Source organism: Ambystoma mexicanum, chromosome 3p (genome assembly GCF_040938575.1).
Source record: "Ambystoma mexicanum isolate Mex_15411 chromosome 3p, UKY_AmexF1_1, whole genome shotgun sequence".
Lineage (NCBI taxonomy): Eukaryota > Metazoa > Chordata > Amphibia > Caudata > Ambystomatidae > Ambystoma > Ambystoma mexicanum.
Window position 1 is genome coordinate 859,023,458 of NC_090925.1, and position 16,599 is coordinate 859,040,056.

At 48.5% G+C, this 16,599-nt stretch overlaps 1 protein-coding gene across 1 annotated transcript in view; it reads left to right on the forward strand.

Annotated features, from left to right (window-relative positions):
• Window positions 1–16,599, forward strand: part of TMEM219 (transmembrane protein 219) — a 354,659-nt gene that overhangs the window by 138,055 nt on the left and 200,005 nt on the right. The window contains exons 2-3 of the mRNA XM_069652007.1: window positions 4,453–4,752; window positions 12,382–12,649. Of these exons, the coding sequence (XP_069508108.1) occupies window positions 4,594–4,752; window positions 12,382–12,649 (427 nt within the window). The 5' untranslated portion in view covers window positions 4,453–4,593. The remainder of the gene's footprint in view (window positions 1–4,452; window positions 4,753–12,381; window positions 12,650–16,599) is intronic.

A 16,599-nucleotide genomic window follows, 5' to 3' on the forward strand; every position in this document is an offset into this window, starting at 1 on the left:
CAGAAGGATGCCCTTCCTCTAACTGGGATAATTCAATATTGAGGGTGGTTATTGGGGCCGATGCTGGGGGCACTGGGTCAGCCCGATGCTTGATGGGGTGAAAAAGGGGGGCGGTTAAGCAGAGTAAAAATGGGAGGAAAGGCTAGAACGAAGAGGCCCAAACAACCAGGCGCTGGCCTGGGGGTCTCGGTGGGTCAGAGAATGCAACACAGAAACTTCATTATTAACAGGGCTTTCATTGGAACACGCCCTATCACTGCAACAGGCATAAAAGACAACAACTAGGTCAAATGTAGAAAGTACCATAATCACCAGGCATAAACGGTGGAAGATAGACGGAGGAACAGGCAGGGTGCCGGTCAGGACCCGCTGGTCAGGGGCCCTCACGCTGGATTAGAGTTGACAGAGGAAGGGGATTCATCCGCCCATGTCGTCGAGCAGGCCTTCTTGGGAGCTCCCGGCCCCCACCATATATTTGCAACCCCTTTTAGGCCTGCAAACGTGGAGGACCGGTTCCGGGCAGCCTTGGCTTGGTCGGGGGACAACTGACGATCCGGAATCTGAAGAGGCTCAGCATTTCTCAGGTCTTTGAGTAGCCAGGTTTTGTTCTGCAAGTTGAATTGAATAGAGTAGGGAATCCCTCAGCAATATTTGGTTTCTCTGTCTCTGCCAAGCGGTGACATCTAGCCATTGTAGACGGTGGCAGATCTTGGAATAGTTGTAACTTGGCCTCTTTGTAGTGTAGATCGGCCATCGAGCATGCTTTCTGGAGTATCTCCTCCATGTCCTTATAGTGGTGAACCCTCATTAGGATGTTGGGCATCGGGATTTTGGATTTCTGGAAGGTGGAATATACTCTTGTATGCAGTACAGTACAATGCATTCATCTGCAGGGAACGCAAGGATGGACTTAAGGCCTGAGCTGAAGTTCTCCAGCTCTGAGTCTTGGATGTGGGATGGTGTACCCCTGATCCAGATGTTATACCTCCTCGAGTGATTTTCCATGTCCACCTGTTTAAACGGCAAACAGGTTTCGATGAGGCCTTCCACAATTCCAGCTTGTTCAGTTCTAAGGATTGGTCACACATAGAGTTCTCAACCTTATGGATTCAGATGTTCTAAGCCTGTGGTGTCTCTCTAGTGCCGTAATCTTCTGGCTGAGTTTGCAAGTGCCTGCCTTGATTTTTGTTCTTGGTCTCCTGTATGGGAAGCTGAATTTCAGCCTTCGTGGCTAGGGAGCAGGAGGACGCGCTGTGGGCGTCTGGCGTGTGAATCTGTGCTGCAACACTTCTCACGCTTTTTCGCCTTGTCCTGCTGCGTTCATCATGGTGATATCATCTGCGGGCTTGTTCTGCTTAGCCATTGCACACACGAAGGGTAATCTTTCAAGTTGTTAGGCAGGGGTACCTTGAAGCGTCCCGCAGAAGCCAGGCATAGCGGAGACCCCTGGTCAGCTAGCCACACGATGTGGGCTGTGTCTATGGACGATGGGTGGTTGAACTTCCACTTAAGTCAGGTGGTGTCGCCCTCCAGGTTTCCCTGGCTGCCCCAACTGCAGGGCGTCTAGAGGGGCTCTTTGCTGGGGCCCCAAGCGTAAAACAGGCCAGGTGCTAATCTAAGCCAGAGGTCTGCCCCTGCCGCCAAGCAATAGGGTTTGGAGCCTTTTTCAATCTCGTGTGCCCAGGTCCGTTAAAGGCTGATGCTGAATGTCGGATCCAGCAGGTAGAGTGGAAGGAGGGGGCCAGGTGAGAACCCCCACCCCCCCACATTGTACTGTGAAGGAGCGGTCCTCCTAGCCTGCCGGCTCCCAGCCTGGCCCCAGGCTAGCATGCTTCACCTTACGGGATCCCACCTCGCTGGTGCCATCACTGTGAGGGGAAGCCCTCGGTCCCCAGCTGCCTCCATGCGTGCTCCTCCGCACCAGCACCCCGTCCAGCAAGCCCACAATTCGGCACAGAGGCAGACCCGCCTCCAGAAGCCGGGCCAGAAAAGGCGAACAAAGCCGCCCAGGCACTCACTGGGTTGCCGCCCCACATTGCCAGGCCTCTGTTTGTCGCTAACCGCAGGGCAATTCCCAGGGGGCCGCCTCAGAAGACGGCCAACTGCTACAGTAGTTGGCTCCCCTCCCTCCTACCGCTCACTTCCCCTGCCCAAACTTTGGCCGAAAGCCACCCCAGAGGCCACACACACAAGCTTGGCCGCTGCATCAGCGGAAGCCTGCCCCGCTGCTCCCCAGCCCACCGCTGGCCATTGTGTTCCCCAGCTTCTCTCCAGGGCGCACGTCCCTTGGAGCCAAACTAGAGTGCGGCCATTATTGTTGCTGCTTGGCCACACCCCACTCCTCAATCATTCTCGTTGTTCTCTCTCAATTCCGGTCTCTCGCGTATTAGCCTGTCCTGAGCTGGCCCTCACCAGGGAGGTTTCGGCGTTGTTACCTGGACCGCCACCACGCTTGTCAAGCTTCAATTCTGATGGCTGCTTGGTTACCGACGGTAACATGCCCAGTTTCTTCCCTTTAGATTGACACATTTGTTCCTCCTTCTCTTTCTCTGGTGGGTTCTCTTCCATTCCACTGGAACGAAGAAGAGGATGCATGGAGGCGGAGTTAAAAAGACGTCTTCTGTTTCGGGTTGGCAATAACACATCGACTTTCTCTTCACAGATCATACCCTCAAACGTTCACGGGTATTATTTTACAATGTCCTCTAGGGACCTGCAGCTCTGGCCACTTTGCATAGGGCATGTCCTTCTGCCAGACGCTAGGCTCCACCAAGCCACCAACATTGCCAGGCCCAGTGGCCCTTTACACCATTGTGGGTCTTTGGGCAACTGGATATGGCCAGTGGCCACACTGCCCATAACATTGCCTTGGGCTACGCTCCAAACATTACCAGACCACCGAAAGTAGGCACTCCTTTCAGTAGGCATTTTACTGCCACTGAGGGCCTGTGGTCCATAGCCTGTGACCACTTTGCCTGGGGCTTGATGTTCAGCTATTCCTCTGCCCCAAGTAAGTCCACCAAAATGGTCATGGCCACATTTACCCCATTGCATGTCTGGGGTCCACGGGCTATGGCCTGCGTTCATTGTTAGTTGCCACTTTGCCTGCAGCATGGCCTTTGACCATTCCCCAGGTATCACCAAACGATCCAAAGTAGCCAATGGGCCCAGTAGCCACTTTTATCCAAATTGACGGTGTGTGTGCCTCTGTCTATGGCCCGCAATCCTGACCAGTGTCCACCTTGTCGCAGGCTCTACGAAACTACCAAAACTGGTCTCTGGGCCTGGCCCACTGTGGGTCCCCCTGCCACTCAGCATGGCCTTGGTTGGTCTGCAGGCTACTACATGCCTGAATGCAGTTTATGGATCCAGAACGGTCTGCAGGTCCGAGCCTTATTTTGGCTAGGTCTGCTATCTGGCCCTGGTTACAGAACTGTAGATCAGCCTGCAGGTCCATCTAGCCTTTTTGCCCTCATTACAGCTGCAAATGCTTTGCAAATACTTTGCTCACTTAATCTGGAAGAGTATCCATGGATCCAAATCCAAACTATCCAGACAGTTAACTATGCATGCCTCTGTGTACTGTTCTCAGCAAACCAAGGTATGGCATATGAAAGTTTTGCTGCTTTAGGGCACTTTTACACGTAACCACTAGATGAGTTTCTTAAAAACCATGAAAGAATTGCGAGTTCTATTAGACTTAACATCCTTGTAAAGATTTGGCACATTCTTTCAGAGGTTTGGGCTGTAGCCTGGATACACAAATGAGTATTTGGAGAATGAAAGCGAAAAGTTTTGCAACTCCCCCTCACCCTCTACCTCCATAACCTCTAGACCCCACTTGAATGGCACCAGCATTAAGAGCCTCCGAAATAGGAGTCCAATGTAACCATAACAAGTTATGGTTACACCTCACCATAACTACAATATGTGTATGGAGGGTTTGCATGTGTATTTAATAGAAAAACACATCCCTTCCTGTGGTTTACAAATGACATTATATGATGGTAAGTGAAACTCTTATTGCTTCCTTTTGTGTAAATTATTTCTGATATGAATGAGCATTTTTTTAATGGAGAACGAGGAGGTTGAGCTCATTGAAAAATCTTCATATTGTCTTGTTTGTTCAGTCTGATCATAAGGTGATAAGTGCACTTCAAGTGACTTCAGACAAAGCTGTAGATAGTCTGGGATGGCCCCCTTTACCTGCATGCACGGTGGAGATAATGTAGGGCAGTTATTGCTTGCAAGGCAATTCATATTCCACACAAGTGCTTCTTGCCAGAAGTGAGATGGGTTTGGTGTAAAGCAATGTTTTTTGATTTGTGTGTGCTTATTTATACTGCTGTTCACTTTGTGGATGGCAATTCATTATTTACTGCTTTAAAACCATCCGAAATAAGAATGTCTCAGTTCCAGTTAATTGACAGGTGTATATTATTTCCTCCACAGATCTTCTGTCCCTTGCTTTCTTCTATCACTCTTCCGCAATTGTTTTGCAGTTAAAGGGCGAAAGGTGTTGGATTTATAATTCTTTAACGTGAAGCAGGAGCCAGGCCTCTGTGTGCTCAGTTGGTTCTCCCACTGGCTGCAATGGTGCCTTGCCCACTGAGTAAAAACTTCCGGGCATGTTGTGAGGAGCGTCCACCACTGGTTACCTTCATCCTCTGCCTTCTTGCATTGTCTGTGGCCCTTGGGGGCTTTGGGGTCTATGTTCATACCCATAAAGCTGAGAACTTGGACATCAAAAAGGTAAATACCTAAGCAGACATTGGGGCTGGAAAGAGTTGGCCTTGAGTTTAGAACCCATTGGGAGTACATTTTTGGACAGGGGCAATACACCAGAATGGGGGCATTGGGCCGTAATCCAGAGGGGAACCGTGTTGAGTAAATCAAAGGGAACGATTACCACTATCCTGTGGGATTGTGGTCAGCGGCCAAAAGCCCACAAGGGAACCAATGGCAAAACAAAAGGGAGGGACTTCTTACAATAATGGTACATGCGGCATCCATACTGTAAGAAGTCCTGACAACAGGTGATTTGGGAACCAATCCATTGTTTCTCTGGGTCAGCAATTGTAGATCGGACGACATCCATATGCAAATCCAACACTTGGTTATTAAATATATAATTTATATGAAAGTTCAATACAAAGAAGTTGAGTTGTATATACTTCTAAATTAGCCAACCAATAATTCTCAAGCATTGGATCTTCCATAGATTCACATGCCTTGAATATCTCCTATCTTTGGGAAATAAAAATGCAGGAAATTTCGTAAGCACAATCATGCAGTAACCCTTCCAATGTTGGAATGCAGACCATTGTTTAAACAGCACACCGACATGACAACATGTTCAAGTCAGAATTTCTACAACCCCACAGAGACAGACCACAGCACCTCCTCCCACATCACCGACCTTTTGACCCAGACCCAAAACCATATATCTAGGTAAAGTTAGGGAGTTCTAAAGAAACCAATGCCCACATACCAGCATGGAGTGAGAAAGGTATTGTTGCAAAGGATCCAAGTTGCTGTCACGACCCCCATCCAGAAGACCCCCTGGCAAGCCATGGGCCAGGAAAGGCCTCCACTAAAACCAGGCATCCTTGGCCTAAGCGGTGCCAGGCTCATACTTGATAAAGGACTTGTATTGGGAACTACTTTATTTCAGTGTCAATCAACATGGAGGCATCCACATAGCTTGGCTCCTTGGAACCAAGCTATGCAGTATAGTATTTTTGGCTGTGGTACCATAGGAACTATTTTACCTGGACTACTTTCTTGAAGCTATTTAAACCACACCCGACTGGGATAACACGCTTCGCGTTACTTTGCAATTCTGCAACGTGACGCTCACCATGTTCAGCTGCACCGCTAACCTCGGAAGAACAGCATCTGTAAAGGAGAAAAAGTACCTCGTTAGCAGCAGCAGCTTACCTGTAATTTCATCGTTAGCTGTCCACGGCTCTTGAGATCAGCATCCTGGAACCAGCACTCCTCCCGAACCGACGTATCTGCAAAAAAGGAAGAAACAAGGCATTAGACATTTTTACAATTGAATGAACGGTGCCGAAAAGCTTACCTCGAAAGCCGCTCCTCGACCAGCATCGCCTCAGGAATTCCATGCACCAGGTAAGCACCGCGACCTGTGGGAAGACAAGACAACAGGTTAGCAAGAGGCAAGGCATCATAGCACTGCGCTTAGCGCCTACTCACAGTATCAAGGCGCTCTAAAAAACACCATTACTTCCCGGCGAGACCCAGTTCAGTCTATGCCACATATTGGACTTCCGCGCACCTAAGGAAGAGAAAAGACATTAGTTAAACCAAAAAGGCATGCAAGGACAATAATATAGTACAGCAATAAAACCTACCTGAAAGACTCAAAGCGGGCCGGCATCAGTGAAGTAACTTGATCGCAAACGCCCACCAAGCACAATGCATCCCTGCCAAGAAGGCAGGACGGAGAGCACACCTGCATTAAAAACAAGGTGAGGAGAGGTCCATTGATGCCACAGGTATACAGGGTGGTGGCGGACTGTTTACCCCAGTTGCCCAGTCTTGAATATTGCCCACCTGTATTCCAGACAGAACCCTCTTGCTGGTTACACCTGGGAACCGCAGAGAAGGATAACTGAGTCCCAACTGCTGGGTGGCATCCCCGTGGAACCAGGTGAGCGTAACAGTTGCATGCAAACACACCATTAGACCACTGTTGAGTGGTAGAAGTGGAGCATATGGGTCAGGGAACCTAATGCCTAAACATTGGAGTCCAATGTTCCACTGGATTTTTCAGCAAAGTAGCCCAGGGTAATTTTCCCTTAATTTCCCCAAGAGGTGATGACATCAAGAGGAGATGCATGTGCCCAACCAGAATATAGCATTCTATGACCAAAGACAAGCCCAAATATGCCATTCTTGCAAATCGACTCTTGCCTGGCATCGTCCACAGTGGAGACAGAGTTGGAGCTGAGGACTCGGTGAGAAATCCTGCCAGGTAAAATCAATGCATCGCTTGGGCCCCAAAGCTCATACCCGAAGCATTGGGCAGATGCCCAGGGCAGAAGCTTCTGTTCACATTGTGTTGAAGTTGGTTACCTAACTCCATCCCATTGCATATAGTGGTCTCTCGAACCCCAGAAAGCTGGCCTACCAGCCTAGTTTCCAGAATAGCGAGTTACCTGGAGGGAATACAAAGCCTCCTTCCTTGCCCATGCCTACTCTCCACCCAAAGTGACCTCTCCTCTGAAAATCTAGAATCTACTTTCAATGATCTATCTCCCAGCTAAACAAGAGGTTAGAGCAAGGGTTTGGGTGCAAATACTTGCCCGAGAAACTTGGAAAGAAAAACCGCAGCGTTTTCCAACACAATAACGTATTTATGTTTGCGATCGCTTCAAAAGCGACCGCAAACATAAATACGTTTTTAAAGCTGCGGTTTTATTTCTAAGTTTTTCGGGCTCCTCCAGCCCGGAAAACTTAGAAAAAGAAAACGCAGCTAGTGCTTTTATTTTGTAAAAAAAATAAATAGCACTTACCGAGATTCAGCTGCAGCTTTCCTGCTCTGGTCTCCGGTCCCCGTCCTCCGCCTACAGCACTAATGAAGGGAAAGCCACCCAGCGGTAGCCTTTGTTTACTACAGCTGGCTGGCTTTTCCTTCATTAGTGCCGCAAAAGCCAGCACAGGAGGGCCTCCATTTCACAAAATGGCTGCGCCCATGTGCTTGCTTTTTGCGAATTTTGAGCTTGAATAGCTTAAAATTTTACGTAGGAAGTTTTAAAACGGAGAATGCTAGTATTTTTTCTTTTATGTTGCCCATCTATTTTTTTAAATAAAATGTTTTACTAGACCATCCCTTTAAGCTCCAAACTCTCCTAATCGGAGTAGACCTTTTGAGGCCTAGTGACGAATCAAGGGAATTGGTCCTTTCTCCCCAAGGGGGGAGGCTGCTTGTGAGGCTAGGGAGGTGAGCCTGCTCTGCAATACCCTCCCCATGGGTAGAGGCAAGTTGGACCTCACTGAGGGAGACGTCCCCTTGGGGGACAAGGACTCCGGTTCCTGTGAGGAACTTCTCAGACCATGTAACATGTTGCCATATATGGGACTATATAATATGCCAAATGGTTTCATATCCAGAGACTAAACTGAAGAGAAAACGAACGTACACCATTATAAGGAAGAAAAGGAAATTGCGCCTTTTAAATCAAGACCTCCAATTAACTGGGATGAGTATGTTGGAGGAGTGCACGTCGAGTAGAGGCGAGAGAGCGCAACGCATACACAGGCAGGGGAGGCCCCATGGACATGTAATGCTGGAAGCCCAACGTGTGCAAAAAGGGAGAAAAGGGGGGCATCTGGAACCCGAATCTTGGTGGTGGCATGCTCTGGTTATCCGTGGAGTTAGCGAGACCCCATGAAGGATAAGGAGCCGCAAGAAGAGTACAGCGGTGAAACCAACCCGACCGTGCAGAACAACAGTGAAGGTCCCGTGCCAATACAGGCTCTAGAGACGTTTCCCCTGGATCACTGAAGGTAACTGGGAGAACGGCAGGACCAGGAGGCCAAAGGGGATTCGTTATGTAACCAGAGATACTCGTCCCAGTATAAGTGACAAACACTTGAAACAAAAGCTAATGAACTTGAACAGTGTTAATGTGAGGAAAAAGAGTTGCAGAAGACCCTGAGAGGGACATGTTTAGTGCTTGGGGATCACTACCCTGGGAAGAGGGGAAACTATCCCATTATTCTACAAGGAAAGAGTGTAATATGACATGGAGAAAACATTGTGAACTGAAAGACAGAGATAAATAATATATGAAAGAGATCAGGCTGGAAAAAGCTTAACTGTAATTGTCCAGAGAGTAAGATCCACACAGGGAAATAAATTAACCCGGATCCAAAGGTTCAACAAAGGTTTAAGAAAGATGTATCTAAAGAGGAGAGAACAGTGAACAACATCTTCAGCATACAAACTAGGTGAATTGCAAGTAACGAGGGACTATGTAAATATTGCATATTAACAAGAGAAAAAAAGACCATTGCAAGAAGCAACCATAAGGATAAGGGAGCCATTCTTCTGACCTTAGTTTATTTAGAATAGTGGTAGGGCTATTTTCTGGTAGTGGACTTATTCCTTTTCGACATTCACTGACTACTGATGAGCACCTAAGTTAGTAAAATAGGTAGGAAATACCCCATAGTCATAGGAAAAGATGGGCCTTTTTCTTTAATAAACACACGTTGGAAATGTCCTCAGTGCCCTTGTTTTTCTTCTAACATGCCACAGTATTCTCCCCTTTCTTGTGGATAGGAGGAATACTCCTAATACAGTGGGAGTTCCTTAACCTTAATCAACTAAGTCCCCTGCCACCTCCTAGTTTTACCCCTCCTGACACCATATATATTTTATTTTTATCACGCTCATACACTAGTGTTTCAGAGCGTGACCAAGCAAAGGGAGGGGAACAAGGGAGAACAAAAACAACAATCTTACTAGGCCCAATGACATTAAGAACGCGCAAGTGCATGGAAAAGGGATAAGGGGGAAAGTGCGCGGAAGAGGGGGAAGTGGAGAGTGCGGAACAGAGAGAACAGAATAATAAGTGCAATAAATAGATAAATAAAGACAGTGAAAAGTGGTAGTGCAGCCAGCAAGTGGCAAGTGCAAGATTAGTCAGATAGGGTATAGCTGATAAGTGCAGAAGAAAAAAATGGGGGACTATATGGGTACAGATACAGATCCCAGTGCAAGGGGTGGCCCAAAGGCAGTGCAGGATGGAGGCAGGTACCTGGGCCCGAAGGACAGAGGGTGGCCAGGTGCACAGTGCAGAGAGAGAAAACCCAGCAGGAGAGAAGAGGGGCAAAGGCAGAAGCGAAGAGGAAGGTCTTGAGGTGTTTCTGGAACCAGAGTTGGTTCTCCTCAAGTTTCAAGGTTCCCGAGAGGCTGTCCAAAGGGAGGCCCCAGCCGAAGACAGAGATCTGCCCCCAGCTTGTTTCTTTGAAAAACGACTGACCCTGAGAGAGTTAGAAGTAGAGGAGCAAAGGGCTCGCTCGAGAGGGGAGTATTTATAGAGGGATAGGTGAAGGTATTTTGGACCTAGGGCCCAGAAAGCCTTGTGGATAATGCAGAAGGTTTTTAATTTAATCCTTGCATCCACTGGGAGCCAATGAAGGGATTTCGGAGCTGCAGAGATACAATCCCATGGCTTGAGGCCAAGGACAAGTCTCGCAGTCCTGTTCTGGATTAGTTGTAAATGGCGGAGAGTGGATGCAGGTAGATTTAGAAAGAGGCTGTTAACAGTAGTCCAACCTAGAGATAACCAGAACTTGGGAGACGGTGAGCTTCTGACGGAAGGAGAGGAAAGGCAGAGTACCTCCTCTGGTGCAGTAAGAAGTTTGACTTTTTAGAGACGTCAGAGATGTGTGCCGAGAAGGAAAGTGTTGAGTCAAAGATGACCCCCAGATTCTTAGCCTCACAGGTAGGGGTAGGGGTAGGAGGAGGGCCAAGGGAGGCCAGCCAGAGAGTGAGGGGAAAGGATGGTCACGGTGTACCAATGAGGAGGATCTCGGTGTTGGCATTTAGACAAAGATCGTTGGCGGCACACCAATTTTGAATTGGGATTAGGCAATCGGAGATGAGGGAAGGAGAGGAGTTGTCAGACGGAAGCCTGAAAATGAGTTGGGTGTAATCAGCATAGCACTGGAAGTTTGAGCAGAAAATGGAAATTCAGTAGGCGAGAGTTGCCAGGTATTGGTTGAAAAGCCAGGGCGAGAGGTTCGACCCCTGTGGAACACCACATGTAGAGAGGGAGATAAGAGGATAGGAATGACCCAAGTTGTACCTGGGAGGGTCGATCAGAAAGGAAAGAGGTCGGCCAGAGCCTTATAGGTGATACCCAGGATGTCACGGAGACAATTGAGCACAATGGTATGGTTGACTGTGTCGAAAGCAGAGTAGGATGAGGATGGAGGGAATGTTGGAGTCAAGGTTGGAAAGCAGGTCTTGTTCAGGAGAGCAGTTTCCGTGCTTCTGGCAGCTCTGAAACTAGATTGGTGGTCATGGAGAGAGCCAACAGTCGGAGTAGTTTTAGTCGTAGATGACCCCTAGTCTCCATAGTCATGTATCCCAACTTTATCCTGACATACATATGGGTTTGGACATATGGGTTTGGCAGATCTTCCCTCCCCACTTCCCAGTCACACAAACACCTGCGTATTCATGTACAAATTAATTCCCCATGCACTCTTGTTGAAATGTTGGAGCAGCACCTGTTAATTCTGGTGATAGGATGCATGCTCTGGAAGTTCTTTTGTCTCATGCCTGTTTTCAAGTGCTATCCTAATTGGTTCCACTAGACTCTCCTCTCACACTATCCAGTAGTAAATTAGCAGAAGCATGCAAAAATAGCAAAGAAAAGAGACTGCTCATTAAATGCAGAAGAACAGGCCATCAATGAGGAAAAAATTCTATCTAGGTTATATCGACTACTGTGGACAGTGAGTAATAGACCAGTATGGGCAGTGAGCAGCAGAAAAGACAGATATTGATAAGTAGACTTATGCGGAACAGTGTGAAACGAATTGTGGGTAGTGTTCAATATTTGAGGGAGCACATTGGACATTCGACAGGTGGGTTTGGGGTCTTCGGGTGCAATGTCCAAAAGCGTGAGGGGTACAAGGAAGTAGATTTCGGGAGAGCTGTGCAGTAGGCTAGTTACATTATGCAATATGCCTATAGGTAGAGTGGTGAAGGGCCTTGCTGGACAGTTCTCAACAGATCCCAGTGGAGAGCTGACCCCACTATATCATGGTGGGGAGTGGCAGTAGACTGTCGGAAAGGAGCAGTGAGCATTACACAGCAACAGGGAGTGGATGATAGAATATGATGAATGAGCAATAGAACAGTGGGATTGTTGGAGAGGTCAATGAGTAAATGAACCCTAAGAAGGGGGAATATACTGGGACAGACAGTGAGGTGAGAGGGGGACTCAGTGGATATGACATTGGGGAGTATGGACAATGAGCAATCAATCAGTGATCTGTAAGGAGGCAATGAAAGGCAGTGGCTAATAGATTAAAGTGGGGGAGCAGATGGAAACACTTCCAAAAGACTTGTCGTGCAGTGGCCAATAAAAGGGTGTTGAGGACAATGAACAATATAGTCCGATTTGGCAGTGGGCAATAGAGCTAGGGGGACCAGGGTTGGTTGTCAATAGACCATGGGTAGCGGACAGTATGCCTGTTGTGTGGCAGTAATCTGGGGGTAGGTGTTTGAGATTGGACAACAGACTTGGAGTGGAGGGAATGCAGTGGGTGAATGACTAGGAGAGAACATGTGTGATATAAACTGACAACTTGACACTCCTCTTTCCCCTTCAGGATTGGAACACTTTTTTCCAGGGTCTCAGCGACCATCTATTCTGCCTTCCCGCTAATGGAACTGTAGGGAAGCCCCAGTACCAGTGGCCGAGTGCCTCACCTTTACTCAACCAGACAGGCTCCCACTTGCCTATTCATGGATTGGTGACCATTTCCCTGCTAGCCAGACTCACCTTCAAGCCACCAAGGGCCGATGCAGAAAATGTATGGCTCCCCAACAGGGCCCATTTGGTGTCCAGGATCAAAGGCCTGGAGTTTGGACTTACAGGTATGTCAACTTCCTAAAGCTTTGCATCACAGGTATGTATGAGGCTGTGTCTACATGGTAATCAGCCTGTCTGCTACATTAACAGCTTGGCACAAGGGTTTAAAGTTGCATCTCTGCCCTGACACTGGGCATCGCAGGTATGTCTCCTGACCATCTTCCAGGTAATGTTCTGCCTTGTAAAAACATTGCATCTACCGCTGGCATCACTGATACCACCCCCACAATATTAGCCCTACAGGTATACATTTGGCTCAAGCTAGCCCTTACTTGTATGTTCCTGTGTGACATTGGACTATGCAGGTAAATTCCCTGCCTGAAGCTAGGTGTCTCCTGTACATCCTGCCTGGTCATGAATCTTGCAGGCAAGTAGCCTACCTCTACCTGGGCCTCGGATATATCCCTTGGTTGACAGTGGGCATCGCAGGCACGTCTCTCACCTGACAACGAGCCTTTCATGTATATCCACCATCTGATGCAGAGCCTTACCAAAATACATCTGTCCAACTTTGGGCTTTGCATGTATGGTTCCTGCCTAGTTCGAATGTATTGGGTCCTCCCACGTATCCAGCTTGCTGCCCCAGAATGTTCTTTTCAGTAGAGGGCGCTGTGCGTCGATGCCTGGTCTAGTTATGTCCCTTGGAGGCCTCCCTCTTGACGTCGACGTCATCACAGGCATAAGTAGCTTGTGCAGCGCCCGTTGCACAGTTCCGTTTTTCCGCGCTTCACAGCTTTGGGAATGTAACGCTTGGTTCCGGTGATTCTTCGATTTTCTTTGGGATTTTCATTGAATTTTCCATGAGATGGCTTCTTCATTGGCTCCGTCTACTCCTCGGCCCGGATTTAAAAAGTGGCGGGACTGCAGTGCTAAAATATCCGTGGCTGACCCAGACAGGATCTGCCTGTGGTGTCTAGGGTCAGAACATCCATGTTCGGAGTGTGACGAATGCATGTCGATGACGGCCAAGGCCTTGAGAGAGTGCAGAGAGAAGTTGGAGAAAGGTAAGCCTCAGAAATCTATGACCCCCTCCAAATGCAAATCGTCTGACAAGTCAAGGCCTTCCCCTCCTCGTCATCCTCGTCATCAAAAACCTAAATGCTCCTGTTTGCAAAGTGGGTCGCATCATTCCTCATCTTCGGGGCATGGCAAAAAAAGGCACCATAGGTCGCCGTCCACTTCCTCATCCAGTTCACTCGAACTGGTCATTTGTCCCTCAAAACATAGTACCCCGGCTCAATGGGAGGAATTCAGAGTTAGTATGATGGTGTTCGAGACCCCGTCCTTGCCCCTCTCGACAACACCTAGAGGCAATACCCCAGACAAAACACCTGGGAAGCACAACAGCCGTGAGTCTTCAAACCCAGCCGTGGAAACTCCTCGAGAGTGATCTCATCCCTCGAGTCGAGAGAAGGCCCCCATGAAACACAAAAAATCATTGTCATCGATGCCGAAAGAAACCCATATGGCAAGCCCGAAAAGTGCGTCTTTGCCCTCGGTGCCAAAATTGAAGGAGAAGCTATCAACGCCACGAGTGTCGATCTCGACGCAGTATATCACAATTCCTTCGACACCATCGTCGATGACCTCGATGTTTATGTCGAAGCCATCGACGACTTTGTGGGTACCTTCCAAGCCGTCAACGTCAACATCGACGATTTCGACATTGTCCGCTCCCATTATGACGTCTATAGTGCCGCCGCCTTTTGAGAAGATTTGTACACCACAACCTCGCTCAGAGTATTTTAAAAGTCTTTCTTCAATTTATGAAGATGCAGAAGAGTCATCTGAGGAGGAAAGACCATTTGGTCTCAAATATGGGACACCTTCTGTACCAAAGGAACTCATATCGGAAGAGTCTCGTATGAAAAACCTGCAGGACTGTCTTCATGGGGCAAGTGATATCGACACTTCGCCTGAAATTGATTTTGGTAAGGCAGATCCAGGAGATCATGCCGAGGGCACATAGACCACTAATGACAAGAGTCATGGAATACATGGGATGGTCCAGACCCACACCTGTTCTCGAACAGGACGATTTAACTGACCTATTCATAGGGCTCTGCAGAGGAGGGTAACTTGGAAACACCCGAGGTTGTCCCGGTAGTGAATAAGAGGCTAACAGCCAAATACAGAGCTTCAACTTCTGATGCTCTAAACCTTTCAAAACATCCAACAGCAGAAAGCCTGGTAGTACAGGCAGCTACTTCTTCTGGTAGACAAAATGACTATCCCACGATTCCACAAGATAGGGATGATAAAAGAGATGCCATGGCCAAGAAGGTTTTCTCGGCCGGTAGTATGGTGTTAAAATCTGCTAATGCTACGTGCACACTGGCGAGATTTGCCCACACCCTTTGGGACTTTATTTCAATGGCGGCTGACCACATCCTTGAAGGGGAGGAACGAGACGGTTTCTTGAACATTGTCTAGGATGGGAAGGGCGCAATGTGCAAATCCCTCCAGACTGGTCTCAGCTCTGACAGCATCAGCAGAGGCATGGCGGCTAGTACAGTGATCCTCAGATTTGCGTGGTTGAGGAAGTCAGGATTTGCCCCAGACTTTCAATCCAGACTTTCAATATGCCCTTTGATGGCACACATCTATTTGGGAATAAAGCTGACAAAAGTTTTGAGAAGCTGCAAACTTCCAAGGCGGCATCCAAATCCCTTGGAGCTGCAATAAGGCGAACTCCAAACCGCCCCACAGGTACGCCCTGGAGAGGTAGGTCCTTTCGCTATTATTCCGCATTTGGAAAAGGCAGAGGACAGCCAGCTCAAAGAGGTCGAAGACAATTCCCCTGGGCTGGACGGGATAGAGGTACTAAGACCGCAACAGCAGCGGCTGCCTTACCTTCAGCCACTCCAAAACCTCTCTGAAGTCTTCATTGACAAGACTGCAGTATGAGGCAGGTTGTCACAGCATCTGACAGAATGGCAGGCTATTACTTCAGATGCTTGGGCATTGGAAACAGTTGCCCAAGGTTACTGCCTACCTTTCCTACTACCTCAACAAAAAAGGAGGTGTAGGGTCATTACACTATGAAAGTCTCGTCGAAACAGGTTCACCCCTGTTCCTCTGAAACTATCGAGGACCACATCGACTCCCTGGCTCCTGCCCTGGCTGATTTCTGCAATCACTCCTTCGCCACTGGAGTCTTCCCTTCCCCCCCCTGAAGCACTCCCTTGTGTACCCTCTTCTTAAGAAACCCTCTGCAGACCCCTCCTGCCCGGCTAACTATCACCCAATCTCCATCACTCCCTTCCTGGGCAAGCTCCTGGAGAAACTGGCCATCTCCCAGCTCAATCTCCGCACTGAATCTGTTGGTTGTCTTCATGACCATCAGTCTGGCTTCAGAGCTTCCAGAAGCACGGAAACTGCTCTCCTGAACATCCGTGAAGACCTGCTCACCAACCTTGACTCTAACATCCTGTGCGTTCTCATCTTGCTTGATCTCTCTTCTGCCTTTGACACTATCAACCATGCCATCCTGCTCAACCGTCGACGTGACTTCTTTCCTCTCAAACCGACCCTCCCAGGTTCAACTTGGGTCCTTCCTCTCCGACATCTTTTTCTCGACCTGTGGTGTCCCCCAGGGATCTAACCTCTCTCCCTGGCTGTTCAACCAATACCTGGCACTCCTTGCCCACCGCATCGCCGCTCTCTGTCATAACTTTCAGTGCTATGCAGATGATACCCAGCTCATTTTCAGGCTACCCTCGGCCTCCTCCTCTCCTTCCCTCATCTCTGACTCTGTCTGGCATCCAGGAGTGATGTCCCGCCAACGACCTCTGCCTTAATGCCAGTAAGACTGAAATTCTACTCATCTACTCTTCCTTTCCTCTCCTTCCCCCAGAAGCTCACTGTCTCCAGAGCCCTGGTCCTCTCTAGGCTGGACTATTGTAACAGCCTCTATCTAAATCTGACTGCTTCTACCCTCAGCCCTCTGCAACTT